Source organism: Choloepus didactylus, chromosome 2, assembly GCF_015220235.1.
Source record: "Choloepus didactylus isolate mChoDid1 chromosome 2, mChoDid1.pri, whole genome shotgun sequence".
NCBI lineage: Eukaryota > Metazoa > Chordata > Mammalia > Pilosa > Megalonychidae > Choloepus > Choloepus didactylus.
The window spans coordinates 4,377,281-4,392,800 of NC_051308.1; the positions used below are offsets into that span (position 1 = coordinate 4,377,281).

The 15,520-nt window shown below is 36.0% G+C and overlaps 1 protein-coding gene and 1 non-coding gene across 15 annotated transcripts in view; both read right to left on the minus strand.

Moving 5' to 3' along the window:
* SYNE1 (spectrin repeat containing nuclear envelope protein 1) overlaps positions 1-15,520 on the minus strand; it is a 499,900-nt gene that overhangs the window by 133,093 nt on the left and 351,287 nt on the right. For 10 of the 14 annotated variants that reach the window (XR_005214357.1, XM_037819664.1, XM_037819684.1 and 7 more), the window contains 4 exons: positions 13,097-13,288; positions 6,146-6,280; positions 5,056-5,162; positions 434-590 (listed from right to left, as the gene is read on the minus strand). Coding sequence is in view for 13 of the 14 variants with exons in the window: in XM_037819664.1 (XP_037675592.1) it covers positions 434-590; positions 5,056-5,162; positions 6,146-6,280; positions 13,097-13,288 (591 nt within the window). In the remaining variant the exon portion in view is untranslated. Of the gene's footprint in view, positions 1-433; positions 591-5,055; positions 5,163-6,145; positions 6,281-13,096; positions 13,289-15,520 lie in introns of those variants that run through there. The other 4 variants (XM_037819694.1, XM_037819713.1, XM_037819675.1 and 1 more) reach the window with 2 other exon arrangements.
* LOC119528393 lies at positions 4,399-4,522 on the minus strand. Its single transcript, XR_005215694.1, has one exon. It is a non-coding gene; the product is annotated as a U6atac minor spliceosomal RNA (small nuclear RNA).

A 15,520-nucleotide genomic window follows, 5' to 3' on the forward strand; every position in this document is an offset into this window, starting at 1 on the left:
TTCTTGTTAAGAGCTTCTGAAATTATTGAATACTGGAAACAGCAATGGACAATAATATAACCTAACAATTTTAGTTTCAGATCTGTGGGTTTTCTTTTGTCCTCAATGTGTCTACCCTGAATTTGCATCCACAATTTTCAAGGTTGCAAAAAAAGGGAGGCACTTAAAATTTAATGGTTTATGCTAATGGGGAAGCAGATATTAATCATCACTGAGGAAAACAAAGTATCTAAAAGACACATTTTCACATATTAATATATAATTCTTAGGGTTACTTGACACAGGTTGGCAAGAAAAATGTAGAATGAATCATTTGTGTTTTCTAATTTTGAAATTCATAATGAAAATATAGATTATGACACAATTAGATTCCCTTAGCAGAAGATGTACACCTTTTATATTACTCAATGTATAAAAGCAAAAAATTTGATACCACTTGTTCTTGTTCCTGTTCCAGAACATTCTGTAGCAGTTTCTGCTTGGTACTAAATTCTTGGTGTAGGCTTTCCCATTTCATTCTCATCTGGTCTTCAGCGGATGCTCTCTCCCCCTCCATCCCCAACTCCTGGGATAACACATCAGGTTTTTCACTATTAGAAGAATAAATAATCTAAGTTTACAATGTGTGCAAAAAGGTGATGAGATAGGTAACTTATTGGGTGTTCTAGACCTGGCCTCTAAAATTGGAACAAGACCATTTTATTCATTTGCTTGCACTTTAAAATATAAATAAAAATAGAAATTGTGAGACTAACCATAAAAATAAGTATAATATTTTTCACATTATAATTGAACCATGAGCATAATGATAATTCAAAAATACATTGATAAAAGCTCAATACTGAATAAAATAAAAACTAGTTGTAACTATACAGTGTGTGATTACAAACTATGCTTTGACAAAGAGCCCACAAATTAGTTCAAAACCCTAAAAAAAATTGCTATTTGTCTATTGACAGTTTTTACCAGGAGCCCAGAAAGAATACAACAGACGTTTCCAGGGCACTGAGGAGGCACTGCAGCCTTAGCAAGAGGTGACAGTGAGCATCGCATCTAAGAGAGGATGGTTTTGAGGGAGAAGCAGGTCTGGATTTGAATTCCTGCTCCAGCACTTTAGACTTGTGACACTGGGCAATTTGCTTCACTTCTCTGTGCCTTGGTTTTCTCATCTTTAAAATGGGGATAGTGGTATCTATCTTGCACTATGATGAGAATTAAAGTAAGAGAACACACACATAATGGCTACAATCCTATCTGGCAAATAGCAGCCACTCAAAAATAGGAACTAATAAAAATTATAAGAGTAACAATAATAATCTTGTGGACTGAATGGCCAAGAGATCTCAGTTTGTAAGGAGCTGTGAGGCTTATGTCAAACTAGAACCATCTTATCTGAAAGGCATATCGGATATTAACCAATATGTTGACAGAGCCTTTTGCCCCAGTAGAAAAAAAAACAATAGTTAGTTCATTCATAGGATAATACTTCACAAAGTTCCAAAGCCAACTCTTCTTAGAATAAGTATTAAATAAAATAGTTTCTTGAGGTAAGGCTCTTGTAGTAAGTCTGTAAGAAAATTCTATATAAGCCTATGATGCAAGAATTCTACTTCTAGTTATATCTTAGAGAAACTCTCCCATCTGTGCACTTAGAGACATGCAAAAAATTTAATTTCAACAATGCTATTAAATGCAAAAAAACCCCACTAAATCTAAATGTCCACCAATCAGAAAATGGGTGAATAAACTATGCTCATAAGATAAAAATGTTAAGAAGTTAAAATGAAATAACTAGATCTCTATATAATAACATGGATAGATCTAAAAAAAACAATGTTGAGTGTAAACAAAAAAAAATTGAGAGCTATAATTGGGTGTTTTGCTATATCAGTTTCTGAGCTTTTATGTGTGTGTGTTTTTCTAACCTCTTAAACAAAAAAGCACTTTAAATTTCCTATAAAACCAAATTTCTTTATTGTGCTTTCTTTTGTGGCGGTGGCTGTTTGTAGTGCATTACTTATAATTCATTTATGTTTGCATAACAATTTAGCACAAAATTCAGAGAATATTTAAAATCTATATTCTTATTTTTAATTATTGCCACATGTAAAACACCAGCAACAAATCAGACTAAAATTAGAAGACAGCCTTCATTTTCCATGGAAAATATTCTTCTTTTTTTCAATATATTTCCTTTATCTTCTTTAGCCCTCCAGCAAGCCTCCAATACATCACACAAGTACTTATTCTTTTATATTAAATTTGTATCTGGTCATGCCTTTCCCACAGGAGTTTTCTTACATAAACCAATTCACATTTGATAGTTTAAAAAATCGGCTAAGTTAAGGGCTGAATACAGAGTTTTGTTGTTTTTTTCCTTCCCTAGCAACGTTATTCCATTCTTTATATATATATGTACTTTTCCTTTGGCTTCCGGATATCGCTTAATACATAGTTGTTTGTTTTATTGGTGTATCTATCCAGAAGCTTGAGAGGAATCACTGAATTGCAACAAATTATATATAAAGGTGATTTTTTCTAAAGAATTTTTATTAAAAGTAAAGAATTTACAACCAGTCTTTAAAGTGAATTTTGTACAGAAAGCCAGTACTTCACCACAAATTTCTTTTAAAAATATTTTTATATTTGAAAGAGCAATTTATAGTTGTATGATTTTCCTCTAGGTCCTTACTGAAGCTAAAAGCCAAGGAGAAGAAAAAAATCCTGGGAAGATATTTGCAAAAGGGTCCTACTGCTACTTTTTGTGACTCTACGTATGGTAAGGAGGCAATGTGGGATGGGCTCTTTGTAAAAACAGAGCTTTTGACAGAAATTTTCAGAAAACTATGAGGGATGAGTAACATCTTAGAGAAACTGGAAACAGAAAGTATAAAGTGAAGGAAAGTCTCAACTTAAGATCAGTATGGAAGGAAAAGGGCATCTCATTTTGGGTTTACAGAGACATACATACTTACGGCCTTACGAGCATTTTTAAGCATGATGGAGAATAGAGATCTTTTTAACTCCCTTATTATTTTTGACATAATTTTACAAATTTACAATTATTTTAATGCAATCCCTGATCATAAATGTCATAATAGTATCCATCGTATTCTTTTAAACCAGTCTTTATTGTGCCAATATTTTACTGTTTTCTTGCTTTTCCTTTCTTGAATGCCTTTCTACGTCTTTTCTTAAAACATGCCCATTGCATTTGTTTCCCTGCTAACATTTTGACCTTCAAATTCTTAAGATATTACAAATATATGCACATATACATTTTAATTATTCCAGTATTCTATAAGCATTACAATGATAATCTTAAAAATCACCTCCAAGTCTATCCTTTCCAAAAGTTAATGTTGATTTATCTACATTCTCTTGTGATTCTTACCACACACTCACCATAATGCATATTTAACCCTAAACACAGTACACTTTCAACTGTATATCACACTTTTACTTAGCATCATATCTATAGTTTCTGATATGGCTCTGCACATTTTTTAATTTTTTATTAGTTAAGATTATATATGCTACAGTTTTTCTTAGGCTTTTTGACACTAGTGGGCATGTCTGCTTTTTCAATTATTTGGTATTATAAATAATATTTCAAAAGCATCTTCATAATATAGATTTTCTACTGGAGATTATTTCCTCTGAAAAATGTTTACAAAGGGGAAATGGAGTCAATGATGTTTCTCATATTGTGGTTGCCAAAGGAGGCTACCAAATTATGACCTTTTGCAATATATGAACACACAGGTTTCACTGAGTCTTTTTTTTAGCTTAAATGACTTATATTTTAAAGAAAGCTTTCCTATCCAGCCTCTTAGTTGGCTTTTACAGCCTTCCCAGCCATTCAGTGATGAAGATAAATCAGTTATTATTCTAATTGTACGAGTGAGAAAATTGAGGCCCAGAGGTGAGTGACCTTTTCAGGGTCATACAAACCTGTGGCATTGGAATAAAACCCGGACCTGACTTATAAGTATACTGTGCTGCTACAGCTAGTTCCTTTACCTTCCTACCTATTGATTCAGAACTTTTGACTTGAAAATTCTCCTTCCTTCATTTGTCCTTACCTATTAAAATATTTTTAATCAGAGAAAGTATGGGTTTACAGAGAAAATATGCATAAAATACAGACTTCACATATACCCCCTTATTTTTAACATTCTGTGTTAGTGTGGTACATGTTTTACAACTCACGAAAGAACATTTTTATAATTGTATTATTAACTAGAATCCATCGTTTACAATAGGGCTCGCTGTGTCGTACAGTCCCTATGTCTGTTTCTGTTTTTTTTTTTTTAGTTTTTATTTTAGTCACATTTAAACAACCTAAAATTTCCCCTTTTAACCACATCCTAATACATAACTCAGTGCTGTTCATTGTGAAAACGATGGTTAGAGCCTCGAAGCAGGTGGCAACGCCTTACCCTCTGCGTGCTAAGCGAGCCGAGGGCCTCTTCCATCCTTTCCAAGAGGAGTGCTGATCCCCTCTTCTTTCCTACAACACTCACTTCTCCTTTAACATTTTAATTCTCTGTGTATAAGGCTTTCACATTTTTCACTCCAACCAGGACTTAAAGCTCAATGACTTTACAGGTCAAAATTATAGAAATGGATCCTTAAAACAGATCATATTATTGGCAGGCACACATTTATTGTTGGTATGATCTTAAAGGAGGAGAGCAGCTTGTAGGGAAAATGCTCTGCAGTTAGATACAATCATTCCATTTTAATCATCATGGATCTAATTTTATAATGCATTTGCAGTTTTTTCATTTAAAAAAATGAACTTATAACTCCCTGGTCTGGACTAATATGCTGAGCATACCAGAAGGAGGGCAAACAAGTTAACCATTAAAGTTACTAGTTAGGCTCATGCTGTGCAACAAAATGTTCAAAGTGCAAGCAAACTCGGTATCCCAAAATGATTAAACTTTGCATGAGATGTTTAAAATAAGATTGAGAAGTTTAATTTTTTTTTTTTTAATGTCAGGAAAACACAATGAAGAGGAGAGAAAGTACGAGGGTTTCAAAACATACCCAATGCCAGAGGTTTCTGCAGCGGAATGTTGGGTTAGAATTTCCTCTCCACGACTGGCTACTGACTGAAGGAGGCTCTTCTGTTCTGCTAATTCCTGTTTTAACTCCTGCTCAAGAGAAAGGACACATGCAAACAACTTTGTAACTTTATGATTATTGTCTACAACTGGGGTTGTAAGTCAAGGAAATTCTGAGACCTTTGACAATATACTTTTAGGTTTGCACACTGCATGCAAGTTGTGTATCTATATGTAACTATTCAAATGTGTTTAGGCAAATATTCAAATATGTCTCTAAAGTACTTAAGAGTAGAAGTCTTGAGCATTGATAAAGAATATCTATGAAAAAAATCTGTTGATCATAGGAAAAGAAAATTTTGCTGGGCAATGGTGCCCTCAAGTGGTACAAAATGTATTTTTTAAAGTCAATATTGGCTGTTTCTAGGCAGGTCAGATGTTGAGAACTGGCAGCTCTTTTTAATTCACCACTTCCTTGATAAATTGCTTCTCATGGATAAGGTTTTACTTTTTTTTATTATTATTGAGAAAATAAAATCTTTTAACATGCACTTTTCACAAAGTCAAGGAATCAATAGGAAATCAGGTTTATTCAGCAAAGCTCATTTGTTTTGCCAGGTGGAAAGATGTGACCCTACCCTTGTCATTACATATACTTTAAAGTGAAAAAAAAATTGCGTTTCCTTAAAAAAAACACATGCAATTCTAATTCTGACTTTTACTAAATCTCAGAGGCTTTTCTTCTAAATTTGTCTAATCGGAGAAGTTTTATGATTTTAAATAACAGACTCAAATGGAAGCATATCTGAATAGGTACCCGTGATAAGGCAGGTTATAATTGAGTTAGTGTTTGTGAATCCAAACACAAGCTTTTCCTAAAGTCTGGCCTTTCAGATGAGCACAAGTAAGGACACTGAAGCTGTTAGCCAGGTCTTGCTTCCATCCAAAGAGTTAGAGAGGAGAGGGGCATTCTGCCTGTCTCCAAGTACAGAAGCACCTTGTCCTTCTCAAACAGTTCTCTCAAGTCCTTCCTTAGTAAAATGCAGGCTAGAGAGAGGGAGGAAAGACTTTACTTCTTGCTGCTGGAGACTGCTCTGCCGCTGGTGGGTCCGTGAGCTGCGTGCATGGGCCAGCCACTCCTGGACGCTGGCGCTCGGAAAGGCCTCAGGGTCAGCGCTGCTCTCCTCCTTCTCGGCGGCTGCCCCCTGCTTTAATGAGGCAGAAATCAAGGACCACACTATCCACAGGAAAACCTTAGCCTCAACAGAACAACGGCTGCTTTGGTGTGGTCTGTATAATGACACCGAAGTGGCTCCCTTTGGTCATGAAACCACATTTAAAAATAATAATAACACAAAACACATCTGGATTTGTGGCATTTGAAGCAGGGAGAACAGTAAATGGATGACCATGCCCAGAACCATTTGAGGGGAAAGCCTATTTAAAGGGTGGGCGTTCTGACTGCCCAAGTGCTCACCAAACATTATTCCAGAATGTTTTCCACAAGAACATAATGCTAGATCCTTTTATGAGTACTTGTTAAGTGTCTGAAAGTAGAATTTGACTCAAATGATCATTACCCCTCATAATTCCCTATGGGAAAGCATCGCCTGGCCACAAATCTCTATCCAGCTGCATACAACAAATGCATATGGCAAGTACTTGCTTCTAAAGACTTTTCTAAGTCTTTTTTTTTTTTTGATATTTCTTTGATAAGCAGTAAGTCCACAACTCTGTAAGGCATGGTACTCTCTACAATTCAGTCAGAGCTGAAATTTAAGTTTTGGTTCAAAAGGAAGATAATTTGGCTGTAGCACAGAGGATTCCCAAAGCCTCCAAGTCCTAGGTTCTAGAACTGCATCATGAGATGCAGGACTCAGCCAAGCACTGCTAATGCAATTCCCAAGGCACTTAAATGGGCAGGTGGCCTCATCCTAGAAACTGGTCTTCAGCAGTGGTCAATGTCCACACTACTGGTGCCCTCAATTTGAATTGTTACTGGTATTCTCTATTTTTGAGTGAGCTTGGTGCTCATATAGGTAAGATAATAAATTGCTCTATCCATAAGCAGGCTCTGCTGAAATATGAAAAATCTTTAAGGGTCAGTCATTCAAAGTCATTTAAGAGAGCACATATTGAAAAAAAATTGCTTACTTATGGGCACGTTTGATTACCATTTCACAAATTAATTAAGCATCTAAAGTGAAATGGTGTGATAATTAAGGGTAAAAGATCTCCAAAAACATGCTGTCCAAAAGTACTCTGCTATTATTATTACCACCACACCCTCTACTACTCTCACCATGACACAACCCACTGCATCAACCCACTGCTATCGACCCACTGCTATCAACCCACTGCCATCGACCCACTGCCATCGACCCACAACCATCAACCCACACCATCCACCACTGCATCAACCCATTGCATCAACCCAGTGCATCCACCTACTTCATCAACCCACTGCTATCGACCCACTGCTATCAACCCACTGCATAAACCCACTGCTATTGACCTACTGCTATCAACCCACTGCATAAACCCACCACCATCAACCCACCACCATCCACCCACTGCATCAACCCACTGTCCTTGCTATTGTTACCTAGGCCTTAGAAGTTTTTTTTCCTGCCCAATTACTCTAAAGGCATGAAAGACCCTAAAATGCTGCATATCTAAATGGGATCAGGGCTGTAATAAGGATAAAGTACATAATTTTAATACAGCTCATGCACTAAATATTTATTAAACACCCACTATGTGCCAAACACTGTTCTAGGAACTGCGGTCTTCTGCAAAGAAGCCACACAAGGGCCCTGGCGGGGAGCAGACAACAAACACATAAGTGAGATAAGTGGAAATGATGATAAGGATGGCAAAGACAATGAAACCAAGTAATGGGGTTAGACGTGAAGGGGGTGGGCTTCATTTCACTGAAGAGGCAGCATCTTCAGAGGAGAAGACAATCACACTGAGCTCTAAGTAACGAGAAACCACCAGCCAGGCAAGATCCAGGGGTGGGGTATTCCAGGCCCAAGGAGCAGCGAGTGCAGATCCCAGAGTGAAAGACTAGTGGCATTTTAGAAAGAACAGTGGCAATAAGGCCACCAGGGAGGCAGAGAGGACTGGCATTTAGGGGCTGCTTCTATAGAAGGGTCATCTTGCCATCTATTTCTGTAGCTGCCACTCCCTTGCCCCGAGGTTCTTCCTTGCCAAACATGACCAGGGGGTGGGAGCCAGCCATTCCAGCTCAACCCGCTTATTTTCAGAATCTTACACAAACCATTATAGGGAAATGGATGGTTCTGCTTACTCTTGTCTTTCTCATAAGAATCTCGTGATTGTCAAATTTTTGAAAGAATGGACTGCACTTGCATGTTGGTATCAGTGCTTGAAGCTAAATGAACCGACGGAAATAATGAAATCCATAGCCTATCTAATCCTCTCCCAGATTCCCAAGCCTCCTTAGCTCACAGGTTCTTTCATACCTTCAAGAAGATCCAGGTTTCCAGCAAGAGAATGTAGAGCCATGGAGCGCCTTTGGTCTAAAATATGCTCTTTGCATTTCAAAAGACCTTCAGAAAGGGCAACTAGTGACAGCCAGTTTACTAAATCCCCGCCCCTCAGGAACACCTCTGAAGATAAGCACTGGTCCTCCTGTAGGTGGAGGTGGGTTCAGGGTGGATAGGCACTCTTTCCAGACACAAGCTCATAAATTCCCGCATGCAACAGATTCCATCTCTCCTTTCTGAGAATGCATTGTCTATCCAGAATAGGCTCTGAAAGACAGCTCCTCCCATCAAGGAGGAAACAGCAAGGGCCTGCTGGATGATGCTGACAAGTTGTTCCCAATCAAAGTCGCTCCAGCAGGCAAAATATTGGCCTGGCCTGGCCATGGCCGGCTGATGCTCCCTTTTTGGGCCACATCCTCTCTGTGTCGCCCTTCAGCAGTGGTTTCTTTCCAGAGCCCAGCCTGCAGATTCCCTTGGAACATCACTCAGCACTCAACCAACACTTGGCTCTATTCAGTGACTACTGTCTGACCCAGAGCCCTTCTTCAAAACCCTCAAGCTAAGCGTATGATTGGAAAAAATGACCTTTGACATCTTCGGTCTTAAGAACAGCTTGGCCACTTTTACATGTACAAACATATATTCAGGCTAAGACTTAAAGTCTAACAAGGGAGACCCATCTAACTAATTGAATCCACAGCTTTAGAGAAACAAAAAATTACACAGCATTGAAAGCAGATGCCTGGTATATATTTCCTGTGTAGTTAGGTTTGGTTTTTTGGTCAGTGAATTTTTCTCTGGCTGATGTAGGCATTTTGAAACATAAGACTTGGACCACAGAAAGCAAAAAAAAAAAAAAAGATTACGAATCCATTCTCTTTCCCCCTGGATGAGAAGGTGTTGGCATAAAATAACGGTAATTATTATTCCTTTGAGGTCTAATGATAGCTTTATATCCAGGGAACAGAAAATAAAGCTATTGTCACCACAGTCTCCAATGGGTGGAGCTACACACACTGTTTATTTTGGAAAGACTAGAACAGTAGCCGCTTTCACCAGGAACATTCCTTGGAAGATCAGTGAGGATTGGGAAATGCTAACTATTAAATAAAAACAGTTCCTTATAAAGCACTTCATTATTTATTTAGGACAAACCTTACACTCATTCAGTGGATGGTAATGTGCAAAAACAACTTAAGCCTCTTATAAAGGAAGACAGCACTCAATTCCAGAGCTATTACCTGTCCTTAAATTCTGTTTATTCTTATAGAGAAGGTCAGTTGTGGGGGAAACTAAAGGGCTGGTTATTCATTGATATATTTTGAAGTCCAATTAGTTAAAAAGAGTGGGGTGTTATTACCTTTCTAGAGATCCTGCAGCAACGAGAAACTGTGTGCTTATAGGTAAACAAGACTCCTGAGTCATGCAAATCCTAATTAAAGGATACAGCTTTATCATCATCCGCATCGAATGGAAGGCTTGATTCTTCCAATTAACTTTGCTTAATTTCAACTCCAAATTATTTTAAATTTTCTACACAAAGGGAAATAATCCTTTACATGGCAGTAACCTATAAATAGGGTTCCTTTTATTCCTACAGATGGAAAAATAATCTCCTCAGCAATATCTAATTATAAAACAACTCCATCAACACATCTTGTATTCTGGAAACCTCATTAGACCTAAGGTGATGGAATTTGTAATTATTTTAAAAATTAACAATGATCATTTGCAATGCAGTAAAACAGTACTTCATGTGTCCATATTTACAGTTTATGTACATTATCTGAAGGAAAGCTTACAGGGGCCTGCAACCCTCACTTATATCTCCTTCCCCCCAAGGCCCTGGAATTCGTGGTTCCCTCCTGGTTTAATCCCTGTGTACATATGTGAGATTCAGCTGCTCCCTTTCAGTAAAGGCCTCCTGCCTCTCAGGAAAGCATAATCTGCTCTTAAGAGATAACAGCAATTCCAGACATCAAACTCTGAAAACCTTCTCTTTGTTTTGGCTTCTTTAAAGATAAAACTAACCCACACACCACCATCGAAAAAGGAAAAAAAAAGGCACCGAACAGACAACAAATAATACTTTTTTATGAACCTAACTTTATGGAAGTATGAAAGCATGTTGCATACAGTTAGAAAATCATTCTCGTTTAGTTCAATTTTAATATTTATAACATTTTTTTCTGTCTGCTTTGATTCATAATGTCAGATTGCATGTGCATTTTAAATTTTGTAAATGTAAAGAGAAAAGTTGTGACTAGTTTTTATTTACATTTGTCTATCCAGTTGGGAGTGCACACATTTTTTCATGTATGTTGGCCATTTGTATGTCTTTTTCTTTGAATTGCCACTTCATATCTTTCATCCATATTTCTATTAGGTGATCTGTTTCTTATTGATTTATAAAAGATTTATGGATATTAAGTGAATTAATTCTTTATCATCTGAATTACATGATTTTTTCCCTGTTTGCCTATATCTTTTAACTTTGCAATTTTTTTGGGGGGGATGTCATACAGAACTTTTCATTTTTATATAGCAACTTTAAGGAAAGTATAAAATTCTGAGTATGTGGTATACAGGCAAAGATTCTTCTTATTCTAGGGATTTAACAAAAAAAATCCATACATCTAGTACTTTAAAGGTTAAATTTTTCATTTAATCCATTTTATCATATTTTGAGTGATTAGCCTATTGCTTTATTATTATTTATACAGCAAGTAATATTTTACCCACTAATTTGAAATGTGACCTTAAGCACATCAAATTCCCTATATTCTGGGGTCACTTTCTGGAATATTTTTGCTGTTCATCTATTTATTGTGCTAGTAACAAATAATTTTAATTATTATGGTACTGTGTTATAATATATGATAAGATGAATGACCACTCATAAGTTTTTATTTTTATTATCTTTTGATTATTTTCACATATTTATTTTTCCAGGTAAATTTCAGTTTCATTTTGCCACATTTCAAATACAGGAGTTAGGATTTTAGTTGAGAATATCTTAAATTTATGTACTGATATAGGAAGAACTGATGTCTTTGAAATATTGTCTTTCTATCCAAGAAGAAAGCATTTCCATTTTTTCCATTAAAAAGTGTGATTCACTGAGATTTCAAATATTTCAGCTTTTGCAGGTATTATAGAAGAGATATTATTTTACATTACTTTTCTAACTTGTTTTTTGACTTATACAGGAGAGTAATGGGTTCTCTATTTTATTATTGTTTTTAATAAGCCAGTCATCTTACTAAATTTGTCAACTTCCTATAATAGTTTTCGATTGCTTAGGTTTGGTTTTCCAGATGCTACAGTCAAGCGAATAGCAAAGAACTGATAAAATGCACGTTAAACCAAACACCTATTGTAAGCAATCGTAGTGTATTTCCATTAACTTTCCACGAAAATATTTAAGCCCTGCCAGAGTCTGCATTCAAATACTCTACTTTTTTCTCCTGTTACTGCAGTTCTAAGATTAAACTTTCTATTTCTAGTCCTGTGCTCATTTTCTTCCATAAGAAAATGACTTTTGCAATCTCACTCCCTTCTCATCAATTTTTCCTCTACTGAGTCACTTCCATCTCCAAGTAAATGTGTCATTATTATTTTATATACCACATAGTGGCTGGCACATAGGAGCTTCTCAGTAAATACCTGCATAATTTTCTGTATAGCATAAAAATAAGTCCCATGGGGAGAAACCTAAGTGAAAGTGTTCTAAGATTGTCATATTGGTCTGGAGGGAGATCAAAATATTGATTTATGCTTTATGGTAAAAACTAGAAGGAAAAACCAAACAAGGGAAAAAAAAAAAAACTATGACAAAAAGGATAAAGAAGAATAGAAAGAGCGGGAAAGAAACAGAAAATAAAATTAAGATATAGTAGTCCAAATATCTCAGTAATTATAAGTTTAAATGGACAAAACTTGCCATTTAAAAGTAAGAGATTTTCTGATTAGATAAATGTTTAAAACCAACTAAATACAGCTAACTGTTCTTTATAAGAAACAAACCTAAAACATGAGGACACAGAAAGTTTGAAATCAAAAGTTTAAAAGCTCTAGTAATATAAAACAAAAAAAATCATTATTAGAAAACACATGACAGTAAAAAGGTTCAATTCACCTGGAATTCACGATGCTTCCATAATTAAACAGCCTAAGTGTATCTCAAAAGTAGAATGAAGGAGAAATAAATGCAAAAGTGCCACATATTTTCATCAATCCATTATCTATGTTAAAAATTTTTAAGAAATGGTGTGTTTGCTAGATTTGTTAATTATTTTTATGTTCTTTTCCTTTCCCACACTGTAGTCTCCAGGTCTACAGAATCAAACTGTCTTCACAAAACCTACCTGAAAATCTTTTGCCCAAGTCGGAGCGTGAATTAAAACAGCAAGCTAACAGTTTAGTGTAAAGTGGGCACACGCATCAGGCCAGATCACCCCATCACCGTCCTCATATCTCACACGCTCAGGGGAGGCACGGGCCCGCCCTCACCTGAATGGTGAGCTGCTTGTCGTGCAGAGCTCTCTGCAACTCCAGGAGGCTCTCCTTGAGCGTCCTCAGTTTCCCGGCAAGTTGTTCAGCCTCGTCCTTGGTGTGAGCCTTGCCCTCCAGCAGCAGGCTTTCGTTGTGGACTGAGAGCTCCGACAAGGCCACCACCTTCTGCTCAATTTCCACCAGCATGTTCTGGGGCAACAAAAATATGGATGAAATTCATCTATCTTGCCAGCCTCGGCGAGGAGTTTCCCACAGCTAGACAAACACTCCCTTGATCTTTCACCCAAGGGACAGGTTTTCATATTTTTTTCCTAGTTTTTCCACAGCCTTAAAGAGTAGAATACAGACTTTTTTTTTTTAATTCTTTGAGCTTCTTAATGTCTCTCTTTTTTCATATGAGATATTACCTAATGAAACAATTTTCTTTAGAAAGAAGAGTAGCTATGGAAAACATTTTATATTGACAACATCAGGGGAAAAGGCCACTGGCGTGGCATTACCCCATTACTTTAGAGTAGATTATGGCACTTATGGCTAATAATAAAGAGATCACACATGAGCAATTCTTTTCTGGCCAAAACACTGCTACTGTCAGTTGATTTTTTTTTTTTTTTCAGCTTGCTGTTCTTATCTCTGATATTTTCCTTAATATGATATATTTTTCACTGCATGTCTCTGGAAGTTTCCTTAAAAGTTTACTTTCACTTTCTGTGACAACTCCTAGTGCTACAGGGCTTTCCTCTAAAATGGAGATTAAGTCCAGGGAAGAAACAAAATAGCACTCCTTTCTCCAAATTAAGATTAAAAATTAAAACAAAACCGATCAAACAAAATAAACAAAGTTCTAATACACTTTCTACAGGAATCTATCATTCTAGTTTTATTGTCCTTGACTCTGAACATTTTGAAATAAATGCACTTTCTAATTTATATTTAATCACTAATTTATTTATGAAAAAAGATATTTTATTTTCCTGTACAGATTTAGAATTACTGCTATCACTGTAAGAACACAGCTATAAACCAAAAAACTACAACTAACTGAGAGAGCAAATTTTTTAATGAAACAGGCCTTAATAGATGCTTTCCTGAGGATTATCTCCTTGTGAAATGAATATGAGTCTGTGCGAGACTGATTTCTCCATTTGACAGAGCAGGTACAGTGCCCAGGGCCCATGATATTTCTAGGGGCCCAGGAATATGCTTCAATGTTAGTTTCTTTTAAATTCAGAAGAAACAATGAATATAATGATAAATGATTATATAATAAGGACCCCACCTTGGATTTCATTTGTCTTTACACCAAGGCAATTGTAAAATATAATTTTTGATATTTTTAATAGAGGAAGGGGCCCACAAAGGCAAAATGCTCAGAGCCCCCAAAGTCTGACTGGTCCTGATTCTGTGCAATAGCCACAATTGTATTCATCATACAGTTGGCTCAACTACCAGATAGTAATTGAATGAAGGGCTATTATTCATTTATGCAATTTAATAAACATGTAGTTTCTTAAAGTATGGCCAAAACACCATTGTAACACTTTATAAAAAGTCCTGAAATATATTATCTGAATTAAGGATTTTCTTAAAGTATGGCCAAAACACCATTGTAACACTTCATAAAAAGTCCTGAAATATATTATCTGAATTAAGGATTTTATGCATCATCATAAAAATAGAGAGATCCAAAAGGGAGAGGTGGTAGCAATGATAAAGTATAATTTTTAATTGCTGGTGTATGCAATAATTTCAAGTGGTAGCATAAGATACTAAAAACAGATTTCTCTTTTTCAGAAAAGAAATATTAGAAAAGATGATATAAATAGAAAACACTTGTATGTGGCCATCTAATTTTTCCATACCTCCACAGCAGAGATTAATAATGCTTTGAATACACATAGGTAAGTTTTCGACAGCATTTTAAAAACCCAAATTATAATGATCAACATTATGAATCTCAAATCATAAAAAGGAATAGCCAAAATGGTAGATTATATATTGACTTAAGAAAACAAGGTATTGTTCATTAATTAATGCTTTTTTGCTTATTTCCTCCAATTCCAAATGAAAGAAGTATGAAGTCATGCACACTGGCGTTTAACCCTGCAGAACAGGTGGGACTTTCTAGAAACTTGGAAGTTAAAAGAATGAGCCAAGAAGACATAGCTTACCCATGATATGAAGACTAGTATTCTGATAATCATTAAAGACTGATGATTGGTATATGGGGGTTAATTATATATTCTCTATATTTAGATATGTTTGAAATTTTCCATAATAAAGAGGTCAGAAAGTAATATTAGAATAAAAACCCTAAAGCAATTACCTCTCACGTTAATTCCTAGAGACCTAACATGGGAGGAAACAAATTCTCTGCTCCAATGGATAACCTTTCCATGTCCAGTCTGTCTGTCTGCCTCT